This window comes from Betta splendens, chromosome 2 (assembly GCF_900634795.4).
Source record: "Betta splendens chromosome 2, fBetSpl5.4, whole genome shotgun sequence".
Lineage (NCBI taxonomy): Eukaryota > Metazoa > Chordata > Actinopteri > Anabantiformes > Osphronemidae > Betta > Betta splendens.
The window spans coordinates 9,427,105-9,454,227 of NC_040882.2; the positions used below are offsets into that span (position 1 = coordinate 9,427,105).

At 43.2% G+C, this 27,123-nt stretch overlaps 2 protein-coding genes across 5 annotated transcripts; one reads left to right on the top strand and one right to left on the bottom strand.

The window, feature by feature from the left end:
* Positions 1-1,244: 1,244 nt before the first annotated feature.
* Positions 1,245-15,756, bottom strand: arhgef7b (Rho guanine nucleotide exchange factor (GEF) 7b). Of its 2 annotated transcripts, XM_029136545.3 has the most exons (22): positions 15,384-15,756; positions 13,810-13,893; positions 10,131-10,215; positions 9,926-10,050; positions 9,583-9,787; positions 8,368-8,459; positions 6,961-7,055; positions 6,686-6,781; positions 6,359-6,481; positions 6,141-6,279; positions 5,999-6,058; positions 5,754-5,900; positions 5,539-5,625; positions 5,360-5,438; positions 5,142-5,272; positions 4,840-5,064; positions 4,614-4,707; positions 4,419-4,508; positions 3,831-3,989; positions 3,220-3,316; positions 3,067-3,121; positions 1,245-2,970 (listed from the first exon to the last, which is right to left on the bottom strand). In XM_029136545.3, the coding sequence occupies exons 1-22, from the start codon at positions 15,546-15,548 to the stop codon at positions 2,848-2,850; spliced, it is 2,556 nt and encodes an 851-aa protein (XP_028992378.1). In that variant the 5' UTR covers positions 15,549-15,756; the 3' UTR covers positions 1,245-2,847. The 2 variants fall into 2 exon arrangements, with proteins under 2 accessions (XP_028992378.1, XP_028992398.1); XM_029136565.3 differs by lacking the exon at positions 3,831-3,989.
* A 493-nt stretch (positions 15,757-16,249) lies between these two features.
* Positions 16,250-26,727, top strand: LOC114851144 (protein-tyrosine kinase 2-beta-like). Of its 3 annotated transcripts, none has more exons than XM_029142741.3 (31): positions 16,250-16,342; positions 17,374-17,484; positions 17,561-17,854; positions 17,946-18,124; positions 18,289-18,376; positions 18,560-18,639; positions 18,771-18,833; positions 18,968-19,022; positions 19,108-19,248; positions 19,433-19,504; positions 19,651-19,752; positions 19,961-20,075; positions 20,308-20,347; positions 20,529-20,554; positions 20,632-20,679; positions 21,163-21,269; positions 21,374-21,455; positions 22,820-22,920; positions 23,140-23,255; positions 23,379-23,479; positions 23,564-23,653; positions 23,760-23,964; positions 24,074-24,164; positions 24,382-24,429; positions 24,661-24,780; positions 24,905-24,937; positions 25,251-25,275; positions 25,502-25,533; positions 25,680-25,814; positions 25,968-26,048; positions 26,171-26,727. In XM_029142741.3, exons 3-31 carry the CDS (start codon positions 17,633-17,635, stop codon positions 26,411-26,413), a joined length of 2,841 nt encoding a protein of 946 aa, XP_028998574.1. In that variant the 5' UTR covers positions 16,250-16,342; positions 17,374-17,484; positions 17,561-17,632; the 3' UTR covers positions 26,414-26,727. The 3 variants fall into 3 exon arrangements, with proteins under 3 accessions (XP_028998574.1, XP_028998576.1, XP_028998573.1); XM_029142743.3 differs by having other exon boundaries at positions 17,647-17,854; XM_029142740.3 differs by lacking the exon at positions 16,250-16,342 and having other exon boundaries at positions 17,251-17,484.
* Positions 26,728-27,123: the final 396 nt, after the last annotated feature.

The following is a 27,123-nucleotide window of genomic DNA, read 5'->3' on the forward strand; positions in this document are numbered from 1 at the left end:
AAATTGCAGAGGCTGGAAATGAAAAGCACGGCTTTGACAGGAACGAGGGAGACACAATGAGGCGGCGCCAGCCGAATCCGAGTGATCCGCAGCTGCTGGAGGCAGTTTAGGCGACGGGGAAAAAGTTGCCCGCGACTAGAGCCGGGCACGAAACAGACACCTGTCGGCTCCACGGCCGAAAGCAAATGAGCCCCGACCTGTTGAGTGACAGCAGCTGTAGAATCCCACCTACCTGATGAGGAACTCGCCACGCAGGGCGCTTCAATCACAATAATAAGTTCTAATTTACCCATGATGCAAAGCTCCAAGGACAAACACTCAGCTGTAAACAGGCGCAGGAGGTCAGACAGAGGCTTCAGGTCGACGTGTGTGTGACGTTAACTCTGAGCTCTCGCTCCCAAGGAAATGATTAATGGCGTCGACGCACGCTGACTGTAGCAGATACTCTTTCATCTTTCGCCGCGCCTGCGTTTTTGCGTCCCGCCGGATGAATATCTGGCCTGAGACAAAAGGTGAACCAATCAATTATTCCTCTTGCGGGGCCGCGGTGCCGCTGTGAAAGGCGTTGACATTTGAGCTTTCCAGGCAGCATCTGCAAATTTATATGCCTTCCATTGTGCGCGGCCGCCGGCCCTGTATCAAAGGCTGTTAAAGGCCTTGTCAATTTATTAAGGACAACTCCACAAAGACTCCATTCTCCGGTGTTGTTGTGGGAATAATGCCTTTCACTCCTGTCCTGTCAAAACACAATTTGGCCGCGCGGTGCTACTGATCAGGCCGATAACAGACATCCACAATGGGAACCATCACACGCCTGCATCACCAGACGTCACAGTGATGATCAGGGGGCGACCAACACATGCACACGCACAGTCCTTCCTGTGTGAAAACAGGTGAAGGCCCACAGCTGACACTGCCACAAATGTGTAAAGAAGCTGGAGTCTCCGGCTGAAACGGTCCATCCAGATTTAATGAGGTGTTGATGGTGTCCTGACTCCTCACTTCACGTCGGTGTCCGTAGAAAAGCAGCCTTCTCCACCTCGAGCGCTGCCTCAGCTGCACGGCTCCTTCCTCATCTCACACATCCCACTGTTTCACCCACAAACATGACACCAAGCTACAATAATAAAACTTGTTTACTTCGCCGCTTTGGCAGCCATGTGCTGAGAGTGGGTGTCTGACAAAGTGGTTAAAACACAAACATTGAGCCCATTACTGCTGTAGAATTAATGCAGAACAAGGAGTTTGATTCAAGGTTTTATTGACGGACACGCGGGTGAAATAAATAGAGGGAATTACTCTGGTAGCTAGTCTATTCAAGTTTATCACTGTCAGGATTGAACACAACACATCGACCCACCTTCCGTTAAATACATAAGTTAGATTTGACTGGTACTGTATTACATACTGTAGCTCCACTCATTGTGGCTCCTCCTACCACTGCTCAGAAATAGGCTGCCTCTATGTACAGATCATCGTCAGAGTGATCAGTCAGGTCACGTAGAAAATAAGTTTTACAAATCAGAACACAATCAGATAGAAAAATAAGAATCATTTCACAATAAGTTGCATATTGACACTGTAAAAAACATAAAAAACAGAAAGGATTCCCCAGTGTTGTATTGCTTGGACATGAAAAAGAAAGAACACAGAGCTTAGTTACAGGCCGTAACGACCATGACGATCTCCACTGTGGCAGAGCGCACTAGAGAATTCAGTGTGTTAGCATCAACTCATTGCATTTGTTGGTTGGGTCCTTTTGCGTTAAGTTGAGTGAAGCTGCTCTGCAGTGTTAGCTCAGCTCAGGTTAAGGCTCCTTTGGCTCAAATATTTGGTCTATGGCCGTGAAATTCCTTAGTCACCGTTACAGTGAATGTGAAAATTGAAACGCGCGGATCTGAAGCTGAAACTTCCTGATGGTTCGTTCCTGAGAAGTGGTCCCTTACGCTTCCCTCTGATGAAAGCGAGATGGTTTTCCAGGAACTACGCATTTCTTACTGGTCTGACAGGATAAAAAAACATCACCAGTGTAAGTTAATCATCATTCATATTCATTTTACAGCTTTCAAACAATCATTTGAGTGGCTTGATTGTCAACGTGGAGCCAATAAATAAATCAACATAGTTCAGTGAGGTACAGTAGCTCAGTAAATATAGTTACCTAGAGGTTCATCGAATCCTTTAAAACACACACGGTCACATTTACAGAAGTGCTGGTAGGTTTGGGTTTAAAATTTGAAATGTAGTTCATATAACAGACAAACCAAACATATGTGTGGTTTGTCAGATTCATGTTGATGACAGAATAGCACACGTTTCATTTTATAATATTACTATTATTTCATTTTAAATAGAATGTTGTTTGTAAAAAACTGAGTAAAATAAAGATGTGTGTTTTGCTTACTGCTCTGACATCACTAACGTACAGTATATAAACCGATATAGAGTTACTGTTCTCACTGCCAGTCAGGTAATTAAATACTGTCCTGGCAGCAGTGAATGTTACAAAAAAGGTCCAATAAATACATGAATACACTGAATAACAATGCAAAGTAATCACTCATTGCTCCACAGACGGCTGTTGGAAAAACAAAGGATCTTGACCAACGCCGTGTCCTCAGTGGAAGCTGCAGTAACGTGGCTGCACAGCTTTAAGGTTGGTCGGGATCTCCTGGCAGGGTTTCACTTTTGGTCCAGAGTTTTTAGCACGTGTAACCATGATGATTGAAACAGGTGGAAAGTGTTGGCAGCTTCTGTTCACACGGGTTGAACAACAGTTCATAGGTTACTTGGTCATGTACAATTTAGCCATTGGTCTCGTGTGTAATAATCAGGTGCGCGCTGGTCTCAGAGGTTGGTCTCGTCCCAAGTTGGGTCGTTCATGTTCTTCAGAACTCTCCTGACGATCCGCTCCAGCTCTTTCCTCGCTCGCTGCTCCTCCTCCAGCGTCCTCTTCATCCTCTTGTTGTCCTGGAGGAGGAGACGAGGTGAAAGACAGAGGACAAGTGAGCGCGAGCAGAGGTGAAGAGGAAACTGCTGGACCGATGGGTTAAACCACAGACGCACCTGTTTGAGTTCCTGGACCTCGTCCTTCAGACTGTACACGGTGTCCACAAGACTCCTACATGGACAGAACAGCTCTGTCAGACCTGGTATCTGCTACAGTGCAGGTCATTTCTCACATCAGTGTAGTTTTCTGTGGCACAGTGAATATCTCACCTCTCCTCCACCACAGTTTGCCCATTGCTTCTGGTTTCCTCCACTATAATCTTCTCCTCCTCTGGGAACAACATGTGAACATCCTTTCTGCTGGAACCTGATTGAACAATGACAAGGACTTCAGCTATTTTTAACCGTGGCACATACCGTTACACACACAGTCAATGAAGAGAGCAACAACAGAGAAGGAGTTGAGATACGGTAGAGATAAGCTTTGAGGAACGGGTTCTGTGAACATTGTTTTAGCTTCAACGCTTAATTAAAGCTTTAATTAAAAGCTGTGTTCAAGCTGGAGCCACACACGTGAATGTGAACCAACAATGACTATGAATTAAAGGTTGAGTGTGGCAACTAAATTAATTTAGAAAACTCTCTCTGAACTTGAAATAGACAATTCCATTCATTAGTGAGGGGAGTAACTGAACAAATGGGTCAAAAGTAGATTTGACACCTGGTACATGTAAACTCATACACAACCACAGCAAGTCACAGACACAACACAGTACGCACAGACGTACAGGGTACAGGTGAAAACTATGGGCTAATAAACACACAAAAATCATCTAAAATATCCATCTATACTGTCCTTCACCACCAAACTCATGTCTTACGAGAAAAGGATGCAGTCCTGTGACTGTGGGCAGTCCAGATACTGTCATAATCCGAATCCTCTGACTGGTCAGAGCAAGGCGGGTTGCCAGGGAGACCAGCAACAGTGAGGCTGGTGTCAGCGAGCACATGGTTGTGCATGAGGTCAGTCCCTTGCCATGCTGTCCCATAAAGTAAGCAGCAGCAGACAGGGGGTTCGGAGTCAACCAAAATGAATGGATGAGGGGAGGAGCAGAGTTTGGGACAAACCATATTGCAGAGGTTGGCAGTTTTTAAGAAAACCATGAATACGATGTTCAAAACAAGTTTGAACGGTTGGTGTGGGATAAAACAAATAACATTGAGGGGAAACGGGAGTAGGATGACATTCAGAGGCAAATGAAGATCAATATAGAACATACAGGTTTTAAGGATGTGGAAGGAAGAGACAAAAACAGGAGAGAAAAGAGAGCGTTAGAGCTGAAAGCAGAGAACAACAGGTTAGCACTGTGTGTGTGTGTGTGTGTGTGTGTGTGTGTGTGTGTGTGTGTGTGTGTGTGTGTGTGTGTGTGTGTGTGTGTGTGTGTGTGTGTGTGTGTGTGTCCACCCACTGGAGTTGAGGGTCTGACGCGTCTTAGCGCTGGTGCAGTAGGCCTCGATCACCTTCAGGATCTGAGCGTCCTCTTCCAAAGCTGCTGTACCTGAGACACCAACGCAGACCAGCATCCTCACTTGTGCCGTGATCATTATGTGACATCACATACGACATAAGAAAATCTATGTAACCACGTAATTGTTGCACTCACTCTTCCTGACGGTAAAATCCTCTTCTGAAGGCTTCCTCTCTGGCTTTCTTTTAGGAAGCAGCTTCTTCATGTTCTTAGGACTCTTGCTCATATCCTACAAAGAGATACACATGAGGAGGGGTTACTGTATGTATGTTTTGTCCTGTTTAGAACTCCTCAAGCCCCTCGATCTCTATAATATACCATAATGTATCTCAGCTTATTTAAGTACGTCACTGAATCACACCTCCTTGAAGCAGAGAGCAGCAGAGGGTCGGAGTGGAGGTGCAGGGCGAAGGCAGCTCAGGCTCCAGGGTTTAGGGGTGCTCGGTGGCTCCAGAGGTCCCCACACAGGGGTGCTATTGTGTGATGACCCATGTGAGGACAGATGGGGAAGGGTGTGGTATGTGTGCCCGCTGCTCCCTCCACGTGACTCGGAGTGTCTGGAAGGAGTGACGGGGTGTGAGGGCAGCTGGGGGGAGAGAAGAGAGGTCAAAAACGCAGGCGGGGGGCCAAGCAGCGGCTGGAGAACAGGTGACTGACACTTACCGTGTGACAGACGGACTGGTGCTTGTGTGAGTGCGAGGAGGGAGTGTGTGTGTGTTTGGTGAGAAGGTCCAGCCAGTCCTGAAGGTCCCGCTGACTGTTGCACGCCACCTGTATGCGGTCACACTGGCCACCTGCCCACACAAACACAAACACATTACCTTCACGTTCAATAATGTAAAGCACAACGTGTTCAGCTGGAATCAGAAGGAGACACTGACCAGATATTTCAAAGGCGTTCCTCAGATTTTCCCCATCTTCTATTCTGGATATGAGCATTCCTGATAGAGGCATCCTCCCCTGCAGACACACACAGACAAGCAGTCAGTCAAAATCTGTTACCATTTCAAGAATGACAAATGACAGCTTTGCTTGTGCTTTGGTCTCTTATAAAATGCACCTGATAGATGAATCCACTCATTCTCAGGCTGGCGGAGAGCATGAGCACCGTGTGAGGGAAGAGGACGAGGTAGCGCTCGCTGGACTCCTGAAAGACACGAGGCCCAGCTGATCAGAACCAGTTTTACCTGCACAGCGCTCATCCAAACTGTGGGTCAGGGGTCGTTTTCTTGCGTAACAGAAGAGTTAGTCTGCGAAAGCTCTTTCGATAGGTACCTGACAGTTCTGCGTGTGGACTGTGGCCTGGGACATGTGCAGAACCGGGCCAAGGGTTCTGATGTCATCACCCTCCCAGTTTCTGATTGGCTCTGTTAAAATCTGCAGCTCCAGGTCCTTCCTCTTCCTCATCTCCTGGCACTGATCCTGAACACACACAGACACAATTAACGCGGCTGAGACCATTCACAACCTGATACAGAAACACGGGTACGTGTGTTTCCGGGTGTGTCGCTGTTTCCTACTCCGAGATTTTTGAAGGCCGTCATGGAAGCGTGAAGGTCAGCTCTGTCAAGATGCTGGTCCTAAAAAATAGTTTGAAAGTCAGAGACGGGAACGCAAGCACGAACGTTGTTCATTTCCATGATCCCAGAGATTCGAGCCAACCTCCATGTGTCTCTCGAGCTCCTTCAGCAGCGTTGGGTACCTCTCCAGTCGGGTGAAGGGTTTACTCAGACTCGTGGTCAGAGTCAGGACCCCAGGAGTGGACGCCCCCTTTGACTCCATGTACTCTCCCAGCTCCTCGCTGCAGGACACGCGCAGCGTTATGAAGCGATCAATGTTTTTATTGGATGAGCAGCAGAAGGCGTGAGACGTAGACCCACCTGTGCTGTGTGAGGACATTGACAGCGGACGGGTGGTTGGAGCAGTAGGCCACGTAGATGATTTTCATTTGGGGTATGAGGCTCAGGAAGAACCCGCCGATCCTCTGCTGGCTCTCAGGCAGCCTGCACAAACCGAGGGTGCATAAGGTTCACACACGACTACACTGCACTGACAAACACGGTGTTGCTTCAATCCACCACCAGGTGTCTCTGCCTCCATAAAGCTCCAGTCACGTCAAAGGCTGCACCACTGCTTTAAAATGATTTAGGAGTCATGTACTGCGAACATATTGTACTGTACTCCACAGAAACCTATGAGTGACTGACTTTGTTTGCTCCTCCAAGGACTGAACCAACATCTGCTGGAAGGTTGAGATCTCCTCCAGATTTCCCTGAATGTGGCCGATGTCAACGCTGCTGAGTCTGAATAAATGAAGAGCGGAGAGAAGGATAGGAATCATTCATAATTCAAATGTGTGGTGTGGGTAATATAAAATACAGCCTTGAGACTTACATATTGACTTGTATATTTCTAAATGTTGATATAGACGCACTACAGTATATCCACATTTAGAGACATTAAATCAAGGAATAAAAGGCACCTGTCTGTGGGGTGGAGGGAGCGCAGGTATGTGCCCAGGAGACTCTGCAGCTCCCTGGAATATTCACTTTCTGCTTCCAGGATGTTCTGTAGAACCTGAGAGAGACATGAGCCACTAACATGAACCCAGGTTTGCACATCAATTCTTAGATTTGAAATACCTAACTCCAACATAATGTTACTTTAAATCAAAATACAGGGTATTATTACTGATAAATATATATAATATATATTCTTATAAATATAATATATAAGAAAATGAGTATCAGTCCGGTTGGCACACAAATCATTGTCTCCTGACTTCTTCTATTCATGTTTTCTACTGTATATTCTGTTCACATCGTTATGAGCATCACACAAATGTTTCTGCGGCTGAAACTCACATAACGAGTAGTTATAATGGAGAGTCAGACCCTTTGGGAACGGTAACGCGTGAGTAGCTTTCAGTTTGTCTGACTCATCTCTACACGTTGAAACCCTTGGAGAAACGGGGTTTCTGCTAATGAAGTCTGGCATTTTGCTGTGAGGTAGTCAAAACCAGACTACAAATATCTACCTAATTAAACACTGATGTGTAAGAGCTCATAGACTGAACGCTGAGGCAGCCAATGACAACAGCACACTGTGAAAAAGGAAGTGTAAAACTACGGCAGACATACTTTTGACACACACACACACACACACACACAAATAAAGAAAGTGCAAACCCAGACTTTCTACCAATGCCAACCTCTGTCCTAAAGCTATAAGAGCATCTTTTAGAGGGACAAAATCTTTATTTATAAGGGATTTTCTTCGGCATTTGTGTCTGGGAACAGCTCTGACTCCAGGCAGTGTGTGTGAGAGACTAAGGTTCCGATTTAAAGATGGTCTGTCTAGAGAAACTGTGACAGCCTGGTGCAATATTTAGAGCCACACAAACACTCACACTAGAGACAGGCCTGAGGCACGGCTGTCCCAGAAACCACTGGAATGGAAGAAGTAACCTACATTACATCTGCTACACACACACACACACACACACACACAAACCAACGCGCACACACACACACACACACACACACACACACACACACACACACACACACACACACACACACACACACACACACACAGGCTCCACAAATCATCACGTGCTTAAATACACAGAGACACAGCTACACAATCATTAACTGGACGTGTGGATAAAAAATAATTGATCGTAACAGCCGACAAAAGCAGACGCACAAGTGACAAACTTCGATCGCCCGTGTTTAATTCAGTGTTGAGTGTGTGTTCAATCCTGAAGCTGCTTGAGGAGATAAATTCTATGGCCTTTAGGTTATGCCATCATAAAGGATTTATCTTTTCCCACTGCATTAAATACAACATCAAACAAGAAAAACACATAGAGTTTTAGGCTACTCACCACGTTGTAGTAGGTCTTACTGATGATGGTGGTGTCAAAACCTTTGGGCGGACTTTTCAGAGTCCCTGACTTGGACTTGTCCAATGTCTTATCTACAGACAGGGGAGGAGGGAGAGATTCAATTACAAAAGAAATGAAGCAAATACATGTTTCATTGATTGCCGGTAATAGACATTTGCTGGAAAAAAGGTTCTGTGCAGGAACAAAACCATTATGAAGGGGAAGTTAGTTCTGCCTGGATTCATTAATACTATGAAATGTGGTCTTAATGAAGTTGCAGCTGGCGACCACTGCTATGGTTGGTGCAGTATGTAGGACAGCCAGTTAGCTGCCCTAGTTGCTGTTATTACAGTGTGTATGGCCGGTCAATTGCTGCATGACTACATTAATGTACTTGTGAGCTCAACCTGACTAAGTAAAACACCAACAGCTTCCACTGGTCGAGTGAATGGACTTCCCTGCCTCAGCTGCTGTTACGCTCCTTGTTTTCTGCAGTAATCCTTAAATCAGGAAGTTCCTTTCTGGAGCTTCCTGTCTTTGTGAGCTAGTGGCGTTTCCTTCCTCCTCCTCCTCTCAGAACCAAGCACAATCGAACCACGCGAGCTCCAGTGGCTCTCATAAACCCACGGGGCAGCAGCTGTTCGCACAATCCGATCAATATTATTATCACTTTATTGAAGATTTCACATCAAATTTACAGATGCATGGTCCTAATCTTAGACCAGCACTGATATGTCCAATTGTTTACTGTGCTTGTGAATTAAATAGTCGACTGTTCGCCAGTGCCATAAATTAGCACTCAGGTTTAGCTGTCAACAATAACCTGGCCGGTCTACAGTACCTTCAAACGTCACAGTCGAAATAAAAGGACCTGGTGTACAAAGTTGTTATAAATAGAAGCAGAGCTGCAGGAAGATTGCGTCACTGTTTGTGTTCAATCATTGCACATCATCTAATAGTGGAGAGCTCTCAGTGCAGCAGCTTTACTATTTCTGTAGCTGTTTTGCACAGGTTTTGACTCCAGTGCAGTATCCTACAGTATCCTGCTCAAAGATTGAGGCTTGTATGAATCAGCTGCATCACGTAACAAACCATTTGGATTAAAAATTAGTCGCACGCGTTGCCGGACATATAATAATAAATAATGAAATTAAAAAGATCCATTAAAGGACATGAATGATGCACAGTATCGGGAGCGACGCGAGCTGCACCCACCGCTTCCTTTCAGCTCGCGCACGTAGTTGCTCGGGAACCACCCCGTCTTGCCGTTGAACGAGCCTTCCCACCAGCCCCCCTCCTCCTGTCTGATCACACAGATGATGTCACCCTTGGAGAAGGACAGTTCATCCTCATTGGTCTGCTGGAAGGGAAAGCGCGCCTTGACCAGCAGCTGGCCACACCCACTGCCCTCTGACATGTCCTGGGAAAAAGCAGAGGACGCGCTGACGCCGTGCACGAATTCTAATTGGATATTAGAAAAATGTCTACCTCTGGTCACCGTCCCCGAATTGTTTTTAATTCTGTGACTCATGTTATTGCCGTTGCCGTAGTAACTCACCAGGCTGCGGTACTGGGGCTGCAGCAGTTTAGAGGAGCGGCTCTGAGTGTTGAGGGAGTCAAAGGACTTGATCCTCAGTGTGGAGGAATGCGGCACGCAAACGCTGTCTCCTGAAACCCCTGCAACTGCACGCGCACAGCAGTTCGAATGAAAACACAATCATAAGCCCCAAACACTAGTCTGCACATGAATGCCGTGCACTCACCTTCAGTAGCTTTGTTAAGTAGAACCAGGCAACTCAGGACCTTGGAGAAGTTCAGTCCCTGCAGGAGGTCACTGACCTCAAAGGGCTGAAGCAGAGTAATGTCAGTAACACACACAGCTACAAAAAGAAAATGAGAAGCTGCAGGAAAGCAGAAAGGAGAAAAAAGCATGGCCACACATTCATAATACATTTATAGAACATGACATTAGGAAGGACATAGAGCCGTCCTCCTGGCATTTCCATCACACAGATGGTGGTAACGAGAAAGGCAGACATTCGTGTGTTAATGATCATAAGCTGCATAATATACTAGAGCACAGATATTTAAATGTGAAACATTAAGATTTACGGACTCCATTCAATAGAGTATTGATTTTAAAATCATAACTTAAACTGCATGTGCTGGGTGTTAGTGATATGATGAATTTAGATTGCTGGGGCTGCATAGTTTGATGGGGGTTTGCATCTTTGTTCAAGTGCAGTCTGAAGAAGGATTACCCAAAGTCTGAGCTCCCCCTTTTAATCTCCCCATCACACACACACACGCACGCACACACGCACACACACACGCACAGACACACACGCACACATACACACACACACATGCACGCACGCACGCACGCACACACACACACACACACACACACACATATATACAGTACAGTGCAGCCATAATCAAAATAAGCCTGAAGCCCCTAATCTTGTGTATACCACACACACTGACTGGCTTCTACATTCCCACCACGTGAAGGTTGAACCTGAAGCATTCAGCTGAGGTATAACAGAGTGAGTTTACAGTAAATCAGCATCTGAGAACACCCAGAACTGTGTAAATCCTCCTTTTTTCCTAGACTGAAGCCAGTTTATTTTTAATTGCAAAGCAACACTGTTCTGTAACACAGCTTTTAATGCAAAAGCCACCGCTTATGATTCATACACAGGCTAATTAGCGGTCTAAGCAATATGGACTCGACAGTTAATAAACACTTTCTCCTGTCTCATTGACTCCTGTGTACAGTGCTCCAGAGTACAGTGCTTTATGAGCATTTCTATCCACTACTGCAATGAAGATGACTATAGTGTTGAGCTACATGTGAACAGAATAAAGGTTCTAGGACCCCATAACAAACCCATCAACTGGATCGATCCCTAAATCTGACACTAACAAGCACATGTGGAATACCAGCAACAAAGAAAGCCGCTCAAAGCAGCTCGTCTATCTCACTAATGGATAGAGAGTGCATTTGATACTGTGATATCAGAGTCTATAAAGAATCCCCAAAATAACTATCACTAAATGTGCTAATTACCAGTAACCCCAGTAAAGCAGATGATATATGATCCATACTGATCGTCCGGTTGCTAATAATAGTTTATTTAATGTTGCTTCAAATGAACACGTCCGTACTAAGAGAATGTAGGGCGTAGCTTTTTATGCAGGAACAAAATTATGTTTTAATATTTCCTAACTAAACACTTATCAAATGCACTTGGATTAATCTATTCTGTAGTTAAATCTTCTTGGCCAGTTTGTGCAGCACATAATTACATCATACTTTTAACAGAAGCCTGTGATTGGTCACCTGATAATAGGGAGCACTGGATTTAATGGTGCAGAGGGGCCGAGTTAAATTCACGGTATCAACAGCCCATCGGTTTAGGGGCCAACTTGATGGTTTCTACAGTTATGTGATTAATTGTTCAGCGGTGGTTAATCGTGGACTCAGAACTCATCCACACTCGTGCTGACACCCTCATCCACTCTAATCCTTCTCCACTGGACGGTCAGTCTGGCTCGTCCTCTGCTTGTCAGATGACTGTCTGGGAGAATTACTACACTGATGTCAGTCAGTCGGGCTGCTGGTAATGGAGGCTCTGGCTTCCAGCAACCTGGCTGACATGTCTGTAATCAACTTGATTGGGAAATCCACTGGCTGTCTGGCATGTTGCATTAAATCAGCCCACCCGTCTCCTCTCCTCTATTTCATCTGCTTATATTAGATCTACTTCTTTTTCCTCGCGCTTTTAAAGCATCTATTCAGGCCAAACATTGTCCAAGCCCAGAACAAACCTTGTTATACAGTATGTCTGCAGTCCAGAACATGTGTGTTTCCTAACATGCACTTTTCCATTACAATGACTCCATGGCTTTTTCCATGGCTAACATCAATACTGTGTGTGTGTGTGTGTGTGTGTGTGTGTGTGTGTGTGTGTGTGTGTGTGTGTGTGTGTGTGTGTGTGTGTGTGTGTGTGTTTGAGTGTGTTCTAACTACTCTCTAGCGCTTTCTTCACACCTGCTGGGGCAGGATGTAGCCTGAACTAACACACACACACACACACACACACACACACACACACACACACACACACACACACCCTAATATGTGCTTTTGAGCTGTGATAAAAATACACATACTTACAAAATAAAACAACATTTAAATATTTGAACATCTCCAATCCCAACAAACAGCACAAGTAACTGATTGATCCCAACTTGAGAGTATAATTAGCATCATCATTGCCAGTGATAACATTATTATTATTATTATTATTGTGTGAAAGCTTATTTCTCTTGAGATCTACCTACTGTATAGCAAAGGATCCCCACAGTCAAGTGCTGCAGTGTTGATCAAATCACACCCAAATCATTACCTGTATCACATGCCTCATTACACAAGGATAAACCATCGCAACACACTGGTCTGCAGCTACATTGTAAATAAAAAGGTAGGACCTACACAATATGTTCATTCCTTCAAGAGGCTCACCACTACAGTCACGGCAGAAACTAAAACAGCTTGTCCGCACTTCTCTCCGCCTCCTGTTTCCATAACTACAAATGAACCATAACTCATCCCTGTGCAGCAACAGTGACTGCTTAACTTGGCATGTTTTGGACACGGCAGCTAAATAATGCAGACACAAATAATCTCATGCTGTTCTACTGGAAATGCATTCGTTTAAAGGGGCTCATTAATGGATTTATTAAATATTCATATCTCACACCAGATGACAACACCTGGGATGTCAGGTAGTGAAGAATCAATAAACCACTACCCAGCACAATACACTTTTATCAGTACTTTATCCTTTTAGAATAGAACTAGAACAAACCTGGTGAATCTACAAACCGTGATCATTTAGGGCTTATGGGCATCGATAAAGAATTACTAGGGCATATAGGACTATGATATATATTAGAACATATAGTACCACAGAAACTTGAAGTTACCACGGGTACACACAAGGATTTGCTACTTCACTACAAGTTGAAGTTTCCTAATTAATTATTTCAAGCGCTAGATTTTACTTTAATACATTCAATCCACTGTTTTTTATACCCGTGAAATGAAACAGCTGTCTGTGAAGTAGCTGAAGTAGTAACGGGGGCATAATCTATACATTATATCACATAACTTTTATTTGTATCCATTACTGCTTATTACAACAACGTTACAGCTCGCGAGGAACGTTGCTCTCCGTGCCGTTAAACGCAGTCAACGGATAAAGACAACGCTCAGACACAGTTGAAGTTCCTAAACAGAGGCGGTTTTTCGGTTTTTACGGTGGTTTAGACGAGGAACGCGTCTGTTGACGCTACTGCGTTTTGCTTTGAGCGCGTTGGACGCCGCTTATTGTGGAATGGAGACACATGAGCGGTGTGTTGGCGTGAACTCACCTCCACACCGAAAGCCCCGCAGCCTTGAAGGAACTCGCTGATGTTCCGCTGACACTCGCTGTCGCTCCTCGGTTCCTGGAAAAACTACAAAAAACACAAGTCACCAGATTATCTTTAAATCGCGATTTAATGAACTGAGAGCGAGTGCTTCGCTCCCACACAGTCTTATTCCAGGCGTCACTGGTGCACTTGCCACTTGCTGCTTGTCAGGATCAAGCGAGTTACCTGAGGTACGCTTCCGGGTTTACCTTTCAAAATAAAACATTAATTGCAGACGATTACGCATGTTTTTTTCTTTCGATAATCAGAAATCATTATTCTGCTATATGTTTACTTACATAAAACACATATTACATTACTTTCGCTTAAGACCGGTGACTTAGCAAAATTAGATTAGTGATGGCAAAAGTTCTAACAGGATGTTTTCTATAGCAATTATTAGGCTTTTATTTTGAACAAAACTTGTTGTGTTGTAGCTACAAATTAACAGATGCTACTTTGACACCGATTTACAATCTTCCTGGGAAGTTGGATAAGCCAAAGGATATGACGTAATCAGGTCGCGTATGTGTGTGACAGAGAGTGGGAGAGAGAGAAAGAGGCGAGAGAGAGAGGGAGAGCGAGACAGAGAGAGAGAGAGAGCGAGAGAGAGAGGAAGGGAGAGAGAGAGAGAGAGAGAGAGAGAGAGAGATAATTTTAATATATAAAGCCCCAGTATTAAAAACCTATGGGAAATCTTTAAAAAAAACTGTTCACACCCTACTTTTTTTGATTTTCTGGTGGTCAGCGAAGAAAAGCACAATATAATAGTAATATTGTATATAATAGTATATAATAATAGTGTTATTATGTAATAATAATTATTACATTATAATAATGTAATAATTAAATGAGCACTTTTAGATTACACTGTATGTATATTGAGTATTATTAGCATTACTGTAGGCATCAACTAATATGTACAGATTATGTCTCCCAGTTTCCAGATTTAATCCTTTTCTAAAAAGCATACGCCGCGAGGACTGAAAAGGTGCCTACACTCACTTCATCAGGATACACAAGCAAATGCAATCCAGTGGAGGTTATGGTGAGGTCATTTTGGGGTGCCTCATGATCAGAGGAGTTCTTACAGTTTTGTCTTAGGATGAATAGAACTGAAACTGAATATGAAATATAGTAGAAATATAATCTATCTGACAAATAAAATTTAAAAAAAGTTAAAACTGAGTAATTACAGTTTTGGAGGACAAGTATGGATTATTGCAGACCATGCACATAATATGACCAATAACAACATTATGGCGAATAATGTAAATGGAGGAGGGTAAAATGAAAGACAAACAGCCGCTGCCTTTCAAATAAATAAATGATCACATTACTGTATTTCTCTTTCTTATCATAGATCCCTCATTCTTTTAAATGTATCCTAAACGGGTTTGTTCACACAATTTCAATGTAAGTAATATTGACTGCACGATGTTTTTAATCTACAACTTTTGCGCACAGCTGTTTTGTGAAGCCTGATGCGTGGTCCTCGGGTATTTTTTCACTCACAGTGTGCTCCATCCACTTACTTTGTCCACCGTCCCGGGTCTGAGTCGCTCCATCAGGCGGCACAGCACGGTTCCATCCTGCAGTGACGCCTGCAGAAAAGCCTCTGGATCCGAGATGCTCTTCTTGGGAGACTCCAGGACCCCCAGCGATATGAGCCACGTTATGGTCTGTTCGGCCGAATTCATGCCTGAGCCCGTGATGTTGTAAAACAACAACAGCAGCAGTACTGCGCTATCCGACCTGCAGTTCGTTTAAAACGAGACGGGAGGTTCAGCCCCGCCTTGTTTGAACATCACAATCAAAACGCAGTGTTTGGGTCAGACAGGTTGCTACTGCACAACAGCAGAAAAAACAGAGCTGGAAATGGGAAATAGAGGTGCTTCCTTCCTTTGACAGTTTTCTATTGTATGTGTGGGGGTGTGTGTCACTCAGTGGATGTTGGCATCACCTCTGCTTGTGCACAACTGTAGCAACAGCACCAGTGTCAATTTACAAAGTGTAAAACAAAACTTCCTTTGACAGCCTTCACATTAAAAGCGTGGCGGCTTTGTTTACATTGTGCACTGAACAAGGTCCAATAAAGTTCTTTTTTATCATCTTCTGAATTAAATGTTTTAAGAAACCGGAAGATGAAGCTGTTGTTTTTCTAATTTAATTAGATTTCTTGTTATTCAATTGTAATTATATTAACGCTAAATAGGATAATTTATGGCTAATCTGTATATTATCATTTCTCTATTTAGTAAAAATATTTAACTTAATGTATTACACAGCATACAGTATTCAGAAATATTTAAAATGTAATTCAAAGCACACTGTTACGTTGCCATGCTTTATTCAGCATTTTTACTTTGAAAGTAAACCATTACTTCCGTTTTTACAGTTGTCGTATTTGAAAACTGGACGCTGCTGAAACAGGACCGTCCCATAAATCACTAACAAGACAATTAAACCGGACACTGCAGACAGGCCTCATACGGTAGTCAGACATTGAAATAATAATTAACCCTGTTCCAACCCTGTTATCGATTTTTTTCAATATGTTTAATATGTTGAGCGGCGAGCGTATATTGACACGCATCGTTACGTCTACAGCGAAAGTAACTGCAAAACATTTTAAAAGATGTCATTGCGGGGTGAATGAGCTCATAGTTCTAGTCTGATCTAATGTGCTGTAGAGTGAATGTAGAGATTAGTGATGTGACAGTAGCTGTTCAACTAGTCTCTATCGCCCCCTGTCGGACAGTGGAGCATGGTGCCATAACAGTGACATGCTGTGACTGCACACTTCAAGAACCAATGAAATCATGAAAACGATAAATGTGAAAATCGTAATATTTAATGGTAGGTACACATGCAACTGAGGAAATAGAAGTAACAGTAGTTTTCCTTTCAATATTTAGTTTAACCAGCCCAAATGTTACAGACTTTTTCTAGATCTGTATTTGAAAAGATTCTCAGAACTATGTTTTTATCTAGCTTCATGACACCAAATCAACTGAATCATGCTTCAAAGATAAAGATCGAAAACAAACTGGGCTCCACTACGGGTGTGAAAAACCGAGGCTCGTAACAGGACGTCGCACTGTACATTCATCTACTGTGTGTAAAGCAAAGTGTAAATAGTGATCTTAGTCGTTTGCCACCTTTAAAACACAGATCACCAGCTCTTAACCACACAGCGACCATCTCACTGTATACAGTTAGAAAATGAATAACCTAACCGGGGCCACAGCATCCAGCCTCCTGATGCTGTGGCCCCGTGTCTTAGTGCAAAGCCAGTTTTGCTGTGCGTGTGGGGCACAGAGTGACGGGGCAGTTTCATCTGTTCTGTCAGTTTTTCTGTTAGCTGCCTCTCAACTTCCTTATTTGCGTGTAAATACCATTTCCTCTTTCGTTTATTCATGTGCGCTCCCCCAGGGCACAGCTTCGGCTTTTCTCCTTTCTGTTTGTCTGCTACCAATCTGCCAAACACTTTGTTTTGACAGTTTTTTAAACTATTTATTTCAGCATGTTATGAGATGAAGCCAACATGAATGTGATCAGGTTCCGGCAGACACTGGCCTTGTTTTGACTGACACTACATTTTGGCCGCTGACTCGAGGAGCTTGTGCAAGACTGGTGAGTACGGAGGGGTCGCAGGAGAAGCAGTTTTCTGCCGTGACGTTGACTTCCACACCGGTCTGTCTCCCTCCAGAACCGCTTGCGTTTAGACGAGACGAGGGAGAGGCAGGCCGTGAAAAAGTGTTCCTAGGCGTGACGGCCATGTATGTCCGTGTGCAGTAGCGTGGCGATGTCGGGAGACACCAAGACGCTGTACTGGAGGAGCACGTCCTCCACCAGCCAGTCAGAGTCCACCGACGCGTCCCCAGCGGGCGCCAGGGACAGCGTTATCCCGGTGAAGATCGTCAAAGTGTGTTTCCATAGCAACAGCTCCAACCTGGGGAAGAACTTCAAACTGGTTCGCTGTGAGGAAGGATGGGCCGTCAGGGTATACGCTTTACCACACACCACTGTAGAGTACTTTACTGTACTACTGTTTAGTAAAAATACTACGTTTTTATTTATTGCTCCTTTCTCAGGATATCATCAATGCAGTTCTCTCCAGTGGCTGTGTGGGTCCAGGCATAAAAAACAGCCTCTGCTATGGCCTCCTACTCAAGCACCTCAAGTCCTCAGAGATGCACTGGCTGCACCCAGACACGACGGTGTCTGATCTCACCCAGCGCTACGAGCAGCACCACCTGGAAGCTGAGTGGAGGTTGGTTCCGTCCCTTTTGCGTGCACTTCAAGGAATGCGTGGAATAAGTGTTCAAAAGAACACCAGTGGGAATCTAATATGTTTCCAAATCTGTCTAAAATACATGTGCTATTTTGTAAAGAAACAAATCCAGCAGGACAAACGCTTAATGTTCATTTGTCCAGGTACGACCTAAGGATCAGATACATCCCATCAAACTTCCTGGAGAAATTTGAAGATGACAGAACGACTATGCTCTACTTTTATCAGCAGGTCTGTGACCTCCCATTATTATTATTTCATCAAGTGTGATTTTTTGTCTGTCTTCTTTAAGATGAACTCCAGAATATAATTAAGACTGGTTTTATAGTCAGTGGAGAGAAATGGATAAATGATGATGTTTATAACATCATATAATATAATAAAAGGTGTATGTGTGTGTGTGTTTCTGACTAGGTACGAAGCGACTATATGAGACAGTATGCCTCCAAAGTCAGCGACGGGATGGCTTTACAACTTGGCTGTCTGGAAATTAGGTAATACTTTTTATTACAACATTTGTAATAAACAGAGAAGGTGTATTTGTTTGCTGAACCAGTGCAGTGCAACCATTGTGGTTTGTGTCTTTGTGAAATATCTAATCGTGTTGGTTTAAATGTGTTTGCAGGAGATTCTGCAAAGACATGAATCCAAATGGACTAGAGAAAAAGTCCAACTTTGAGCTATTAGAGTAAGTTCTCTATCACATTTGTTCCCCATTTTGATTAGTGTCAATGTTCTCCTTCCTTCAGGCCGTAACTATGGCTGTGACACTGCTCATACAGTCTTTGTGGCGTGTGCACACGTGTGACTTTCCTCCTTTAGGAAGGACGTGGGGCTGCACCTGTTCTTTCCCAGAGAGCTGATCAATAACATGAAGGTAAGACGCTGGAACAAAGGATGTGCACAGTGCAGTTCCCCAAACGTGTACTAACCCTCAGCCCGAACGCGTGTGCGTGCGTCAGTCCAAGCACCTGCGCCGGCTCATCCAGCAGACGTTTCAGGGCTACTCCACGCTGAACCAGGACCAGTGCATGGCCAAGTTCTTCAGCACCTTGGCTCAGTGTTACAGCTACACGCAGGAGACGTTCGCCTGCCAGCTGGTGGTGGGTGTTTTCACAGTTTCACAGTTTCACAACAAGATGCTGCTTGTGTTTATTGGCGCTTCTAAGATTCATGTGATTGAGAATGTGCCTCTGAACATTTCAACCGTGACCTCTGGCCTGAATATTTTCAGCTGTTTTCTGTCTATGCACTTTACTCTTATATGTATGCGTCCTGTGTTTACAGCACAGCTGGAGTCTAACAATAGATTTGGTCATCGACCCTGAAGGCATCAGTCAACAAAACGAGAATCTGACAGTGAGCTTAAACACTGTTTTTGTTAATTTTGGTTTATTTTATTCTTGTATTGTTGATAATATTGCTGTTTACATTTGTCTTTATTTATAATTTTCTTCCTCTATTATCTTTATTAATACTAATTTTATATTTTTGTTTATTTGCAGCCCGTCCGTCTGGCCACATTCTCGAAGGTGCGCAGTATTTCCTGCTCTTCGGAGAGCGACGGCCGGGCTCTGCTGACCGTGCACATAGATGGAGCCAAACAGGTAACCACAAATTTCCTAAAGCAGTAGTTAAAAGTAAAGCCTTGTGTTTATGCCAGTACTGCTTACTTTATTTTGAATGGGTGCAGTGACTTCCCGGAGAGAGTCCTTTTTTTCAACCACATGCCACAGTTTCACACATTAAAATGGTGCCTTGACACCTGACCTGTACTTGTCATGGCAAAGTGATCCTCTGTGTTCAACCCTGCAGCCGCTGTCAGTGAACACCTCCTCATTGGCAATAGCAGAAAACATGGCGGATCTGATTGACGGCTACTGTCGACTGCATGGCACCGAGAGCTCGCTCATTGTCAGACCCAACAAAGGTGCAGTGGGTTTGATGATGACACTGACAACAAATGCATAGATTTTCAAAATCATGCAGTTTCTATTTCATTTTATTATTAACTGATCTTTATTCACAAATCTGAGAATCATGTTTATAATGCTGTTGGACCTTTACAAAGAAGCTACATCCTAATATTACCACAAAGTATGTTAATAAATACAATAAGCAAGAGTTGCAGCACAGTTACACCCCTCCTCTGCTTCTTCCAGGAAGACACTGTCGGTCAAAACTGCCTGACATTCCAAAGCGGTGAGTTAGATGAATCATATTGGAAAGTGGCATTTGAAATTTTGTTTGGAGGTTACTAACAAAGACATTTTTCCACTGTGGTCGTAGGTTTGTAGTTAATGAATGCGTGTGGCTCATTCTTTAGGTTGTGGTTGGGTGTTTTTCATTTTCAAACGGTCACATGTCTCTGTCTGTCTTTCAGCGATGGTCCCACTCGTTCTGATAAAGGTAAGGTACAGATAAATTAATGAGACCAAAGATTCAGTCAAGCAGTTGTACAATAGCGATTTGGACTTTCACTTCAGGTTCGGACATTTATGCTGAGATCCCAGAAGGCGGAAGAAAGTGTGGTGGTGAGTAGTGTTTTATTCCTCAGCATCCAAGAAACAACATTCATAACAATTCATAACATCAAAAAAATGTGTGAGTGTTAATGAGAGTGTTAAATAAGATAAAATTGCTATTTGCCGCAATTAGCAGTGGTGTTATACAAATGTCATAAGCCAACAGCTGTGTGACACAGAGTCACACAACCAGTAAAAGTGCAGAAATACAGTATAAATAGATTTTGCATCACAGCATTTTTTTTTTGCTGTAAACCTCTTGTACGTACTGTAAGAAAGCCTCATGTTTACCACATGAAGTGTGGAATCTCGAAGCACCAGAATAGATGCATAGTGGTAGCAGCAGGAAGTGATGGCGTACAGTGTCTCGTTACGTTATGCATTTTGTATTGCTGCTTGTGTTTGCGTTGCGGAAGATGGGAACTTCTGCCAATGAGTGGGTTTTCTAAAATAATCGTTTGAAATTCCAAATGTTCTCATGTTTTGTTCTAGAAAGAGAAACCTGTCTTAATGGAATCTCAAGAGACGACCTTGATGTTGGCCAGATCCTTGGTGAGGGATTCTTTGGAGAGGTCCACAAAGGAGTTTATAAAAGCCCAGTGAGTTAGCTTAATTTATGCTGTAGTCTATTGGCAAAATACTGAAAGTCCACACAGTGAATTTTCACATACAGTTACATTCTTCTGCATGTGTGTGTTTCCAGACAGGTGAAAGGGTCAACGTAGCGATCAAAACCTGCAAGGACTGCTCAGCAGACGTGAAGGAGAAGTTTCTCAGCGAGGCCGGTGAGTACGTTCGTTGCTGCTGCTGCAGTGATTGTGATCTCGTCTCAGTCGCTGGGGTTCGTGCAGAGATTTCTCATGGCAGTGTCAGCAAAACTGCGACGCACCGTTTCCTTTGTCAGAGAGACCCTGCGGATGTCAAACAGTCAGCGACGAGAAACACGAAACATCTCAGAGCTTTGCTTGTTTCAGCAGACAGACTTTGAGCGAAGCCGCTTCCTGTCAAGTGGATGTGGCTTTGTGAAACGTGTATTTGTGTTTCCTGAGCTGAATGACAGTGAAAAAAAATGTGTCACGGTCAAAGGTGATGAATAAATACAGCGAAATTTGGCAATTCGGGAGCACACAAGAGCACGAGAGTCACGTGTAGCACTGAACCAAAGAAATCTCTGGGTGCCCAGAAACATACAGTAAGACATACTTCAACAAACATCGTGCGACGGACATTTAGAGCTTTGCGTTCGCTGATCAGGATGAATCAGATTAAAATGATCAGTTATTACTAAACGATTCAGTTAAATGAAAAAATAGACATAATCTAGGATAATAAAATAAAATATCTTGTTTGATGTTTTATATATGTAGAGTCTTATTTCAAGGTGGCTTTGCTCTGTTCTTCTGAACGAATATAACAATAATATAATTGTTTTGATAAACATCCTGGTAATTTCAGCCTCTTGACCGACTGAAGCTAGTTTTTAGTTTTAATGCTGCCTGTGTTTTCACCCCCTGCTTTAGTGAAACATCTGTCTCATCATCTAAACAATAACTCGTTTGTTCGTCTGAGCAATAAATGAAATGCAGTGGGTTGTTGCTTTTTCCAGTAAGTGCCTCGATATCTACAATAAAAGTGCTCTTTGGAGTGCTGCTAATGAATAGACAAAAGTGATAAAGCTTTCATATTTTTTTATTTTTTATTAATGCTATGGAAAACTCTGGTGAGATGTTTTTGCAGAGTTCAGTGGTTAAAGTGAAAGTAAAGTGGTTTTCATGGTCTAGTGTGTTGTTGTGTATGGAACATAAAGTGGTCATTCTATTTGTGGTCTAAAGTTTGATGCGTGTGTGTGTGTGTGTGTGTGTGTGTGTGTGTGTGTGTGTGTGTGTGTGTGTGTGTGTGTGTGTGTGTGTGTGTGTGTGGCTGGTTTAATGCACAGAATAAAGTCACAAGCTTTTCAAGACAAAAATGTGTTTTTCTATTTTAAGAATTAGATATTTTGTAGAGACAGAAACCCTAAATTGAGCATATTATTGTTACATATAAAAATCTGTACACACTCTGAAGCTGTTTCTTTGGTAGAATGAAGACTTAACTAAACTACAAATCTAACAATAGGGTAGAAACTGTAGCTCCTGTTTTTGTGTTGCAGAGTTAATGAAAAACCTGGACCATCCCCACATTGTGCGTCTGATTGGAGTCATTGAAGTTGATCCTGTCTGGATTGTTATGGAGCTGTATAGTCACGGAGAGGTGCGTTACTTTGTGTTCATCTGTTTGTGCCTAATTCAGTGTAATTTCACAATATTCCTGTAAAAATACTGTAAACTCAGAAAGTGAGAGAAAAGTAAATAAATACTGAAGTATATAATGCCTTTATTGAGAAATACTGTAGATATAAATCTTTATTATCATTGTTAATATTATTATTGTCCAGCAGTATTATTATTATTGTTGTTTTTGTTCTGATAGTTGGGGAAGTATCTGGTGGAGCAGCAGTACATCCTGACCAATGCAACGTTAATCCTGTACTGTGTGCAAATCTGCAAAGCCTTGGCTTACCTGGAGGGTCTCAGCATGGTGCACAGGTAACACAGCTCTGTGTATTTGTGCCTCATTTCCTGGAAAAACTAGGGACGCCGGCCCTTTCCAAAATAAGCGTTCCTTGTACAAAGTACAAAGTAATTCATCCTCTCTGTCCTCTCCTGTAGAGACATAGCAGTGAGAAATGTCTTAGTGGCGTCGCCTGAATGCGTCAAGCTCGGCGACTTTGGCCTGTCTCGATACATTGACGAACAAGAGTATTATAAAGGTACGAGCAACCTTATGTCTCATCAGTTTTTCCACTATCTCAGTGCAGACGGGTGTTTATTATGCATTTCTCTTCTGTGCACAGCCACTATTAGTCGATTGCCAATCAAATGGATGGCACCTGAATCCATCAACTTCAGACGCTTCACCACAGCCAGTGACGTCTGGATGTTTGGTGAGAAATACATGTTCCTACTTCATTTGTTTACTGAACCAGAAACTAGGAGGTCACACCCAACAACAACCCGTGTGTGTGTGTGTGTGTGTGTGTGTTTAACCAGGCGTGTGTGTGTGGGAGATCTTCTCTTTGGCTCAGCAGCCATTCTTCTGGCTGGAGAACGGTCAGGTGATCAACCACCTGGAGTCTGGAGTTCGGCTCCCCAAACCCCAGCACTGCCCACCCACCCTCTACGCCCTGCTAACCCGCTGCTGGGCCTACGAGCCGCACGCCCGGCCCAGCTTCTACCAGCTCGCCTGCTCCCTCAGGTGCACAAACAGCACAACCCACCTGCTGGTTTTCGCACTGTTTTTTTTCCCACGCGCTTCCTGACACGAGGATATTACCTGAATGTGCTGGTGTTTGTGTGTTTGATAGTGACATCCACAGGACTGAAATGGAGCAGGAGTTGGATGCAAGGCAAAGCAGGTCACCAGCTGCCCCCAACCTCAAAGATCCTCCACCCAAGGTACAATATGCCAGTAGCTGAGACTGACACGGTGCAGCATCATCAGACGACCACTAGACGTCTTTGTTCACTTTACTACAGCAGCTGATAAAGCTGACTTCACAAATAAATGTTTAAAAGCTAACCTGCTTTGTTATTCTTTTGGTGGGAATATATTGAGCATTGCCTATAAATGTAGCTGAAATCCAGCAGTGATCCTCTTTTTCTTTCTCTCCAGCCGCCAAGATTGCCAGGCAATACCCTTCCTCGGGCCTCAAATATGCAGGTGTCCGCCACACACACACGCACACACACACACACACACACACACGCACACGCACATGCACGCGCACCCGCACACACACACACACACACAGGCACACGCACACGCACACACACACACACACACACACACACACACACACACACACACACACACACACACACACACACACATAAATAACAACACCAAGTCCAATGTGTGTGTGTGTGTGTGTGTGTGTGTGTGTGTGTGTAGGCAACAGATAGCAGGTCGGTGTGGGAGCGCGAGAGAGCAAACGTGGAGAGCACTTTGCAAAGACAGAGAAGAGATATGCTGATGGATAAACAGTGGCTGGAGCAAGAGGAGAAACATCTGGTGAGGGAAAGAACACACACACTTCTTTACAACACTCATGACAAAGAGCCAACAATAGTGGTGAAATGGTCCGATCGCTGACAATATGTAAATACAGTAATTGCACATGTGTGTTTTTGTCTAGGACCCTGTTGTGCGACTGGAGTCAAACATTATGGTAAAACATCCTGTTTTTTAATTTTCCTCTCAGCAACTTTTGACCTTCATGTGACTGTGTTTCCAGTATTATTATTAATGCTGCAGTAAAAAATGTACCTAGTTTACTGAACTTTGCCAACATTCAACATTTCACTGTCTATTCAACATTTCATCAGTGTGTAATAACAACTGTCATCGCTACAGTAACCTTGAGAACTTTATTTTATATCTGTGTAGAAATGTAGCTTAGAATAATAACCTGACCTGAATTTTGAATGAATTCTATCAAATAAAAAGAAACCTTATACCTTATTGCCTTCTTTTATTCGCAGCCTTCTAAAGAAAGCCCAGAAAATGGTGAGTCCTAATTTCATCTGTCAGTTTTCTAATATGATTGTGTGCTTTGAAAAACAAATGCTGTTATTATTCATTCAGTCCAATATTTTCTCCACACACTATATGACTTATGAAAAGCCCTACTGGAGGCTCACAGTGTCCACACAGTGTCAGATATGTATGCAGAAGGTGTGTGGATATAGAAAATGTGCGTGTGTATATAGTGATTTTTGTTTGTATTCATCAGGTCCTCCAGAGAAGCCTCCAACAGTCACACAGGTAAAAATACTGTTCTATACATTTATGATGAAAATGCCTGTGAATATTACAACATCTATAAAAAGAACTTTATGTTTAGACAAAAGGAGCTACCGTAATTTTACACCTGGTCACAGATTGTGAGGGGGTGTCTTGTTGTGTTGCAGTCTCGTCCCACAGCTGAACTGGATCGATCAGATGACCAGGTCTACACTGGCGTCATGGCAATGGTTAAACAGGTGGTCCAGCTGAAGAACGATGTCAACAGCCTGCCTGTCTCTGAGTATCCCCAGGCTGTCAAAGTAGGTCATATACACTGTGATGACATTATTTTTATTTATTATTTTAGAATTACAACTCGTCGAACTACAAATATGGTGGATGCTACAAGGTCATGGAAATTCTGATCTCTCTCTGCCTTCACTTTTTCAATCCTCTTCTTCATCTGCCTTCAGACGGTGGGCATCAGTCTCCGCAGTCTGATTCAAAGTGTTGATGAGATTCTGCCCTCGCTGCACTCCTCTGTCACCACAGAGGTAAACGTCGCTTACACCTCACATCTTCCAATACTTTTTGTTTCAAAGGGATCTAATCCTTCCAACAAATGTTCAACCACGTTGTCTCATACTATATGTTCTGTTCTCTCACCTCATCTCAGATCGAGGGGACCAAGAAACTGCTGAACAAGGATTTAGGGGATCTGATTAACAAGATGCGACTAGCCCAGCAGAACTCCATAACATCACTGAAGGAAGACTGCCAAAAGCAGATGCTGGCTGCTGCTCACACACTTGCACTGGACTCCAAAAACCTGTTGGATGCTGTGGACCAAGCTCGGGTTAGGGCCAACCTGGCTAAGCCCAGACCTAATACACAGGACAAAGCGGATTCTGTGGAATAAAGGAGAACACATATGACTGTTGATGGAGTCAGGGTTGGATAAAGAGCTCCACTGATAAGCTTTTAATTGTAAGAATAATAATTTTAATAAAAACCCAGGTATTGTAATAAGGGTTAGGACGACCTATACCCTGTGTACTCCCTGTTACAGAATAAATGTTAGATAATATATTTGTGTATTTTGGAAACAAAATCAGTCATGATATGTTACTTGGTTGTGGTGGAGGTGAGTGAATCAGAGTACCATAAAAATAATACCAAAAATGTTTCCAAAGTTGCTTTATATTTTACTAATAAAGACATAGATATACTGCACATATTGTGTTTTGTTATTTATTTTACTTTCCCATTAGCTAGGTACATTTTTGAAACATTTACTGTTTTCAGATATCTTGTCACATTATATTCAATAAATTCCTCCATTCATGCTGTATCTCTCCATTATATGTGTTGTGTCCAAAATGCTGCAAAAACATCTTTAATGAAAAAATGTGTAGTTTAGTTTGTATATTCCATAATTGTGTAAATTATGCAGTATACATGCAGTATGTACACGTTGGAAACTACACAATACTTTTCGAATTTAATTATTTATCCTATATTATTATAAAGCAGATCTTATATTTTATATATTTATATGATTGTACAGTATCTGAACGACAGAACCCAGCGCGTGCCCCCCAGTTGGGCCCCGCATGCTGGAATCTACGC

Bases quoted from the DNA above. Each gene is read 5' to 3' on its own strand.
- arhgef7b (XM_029136545.3), bottom strand. From the start codon at position 15,548: ATGAATTCGGCCGAACAGACCATAACGTGGCTCATATCGCTGGGGGTC. The intron at 8,460-9,582 runs GTGGGTGCAGCT...CCCTGTCTGTAG, and splicing joins GCGCGAGCTGAAAGGAAGCG to ATAAGACATTGGACAAGTCC. The intron at 4,509-4,613 runs GTGAGTGCAACA...TTGGTGTCTCAG, and splicing joins GGATTTTACCGTCAGGAAGA to GTACAGCAGCTTTGGAAGAG.
- LOC114851144 (XM_029142741.3), top strand. From the start codon at position 17,633: ATGTCCGTGTGCAGTAGCGTGGCGATGTCGGGAGACACCAAGACGCTG. The intron at 22,921-23,139 runs GTGCGTTACTTT...TTGTTCTGATAG, and splicing joins AGCTGTATAGTCACGGAGAG to TTGGGGAAGTATCTGGTGGA. The intron at 23,654-23,759 runs GTGAGAAATACA...GTGTTTAACCAG, and splicing joins CAGTGACGTCTGGATGTTTG to GCGTGTGTGTGTGGGAGATC.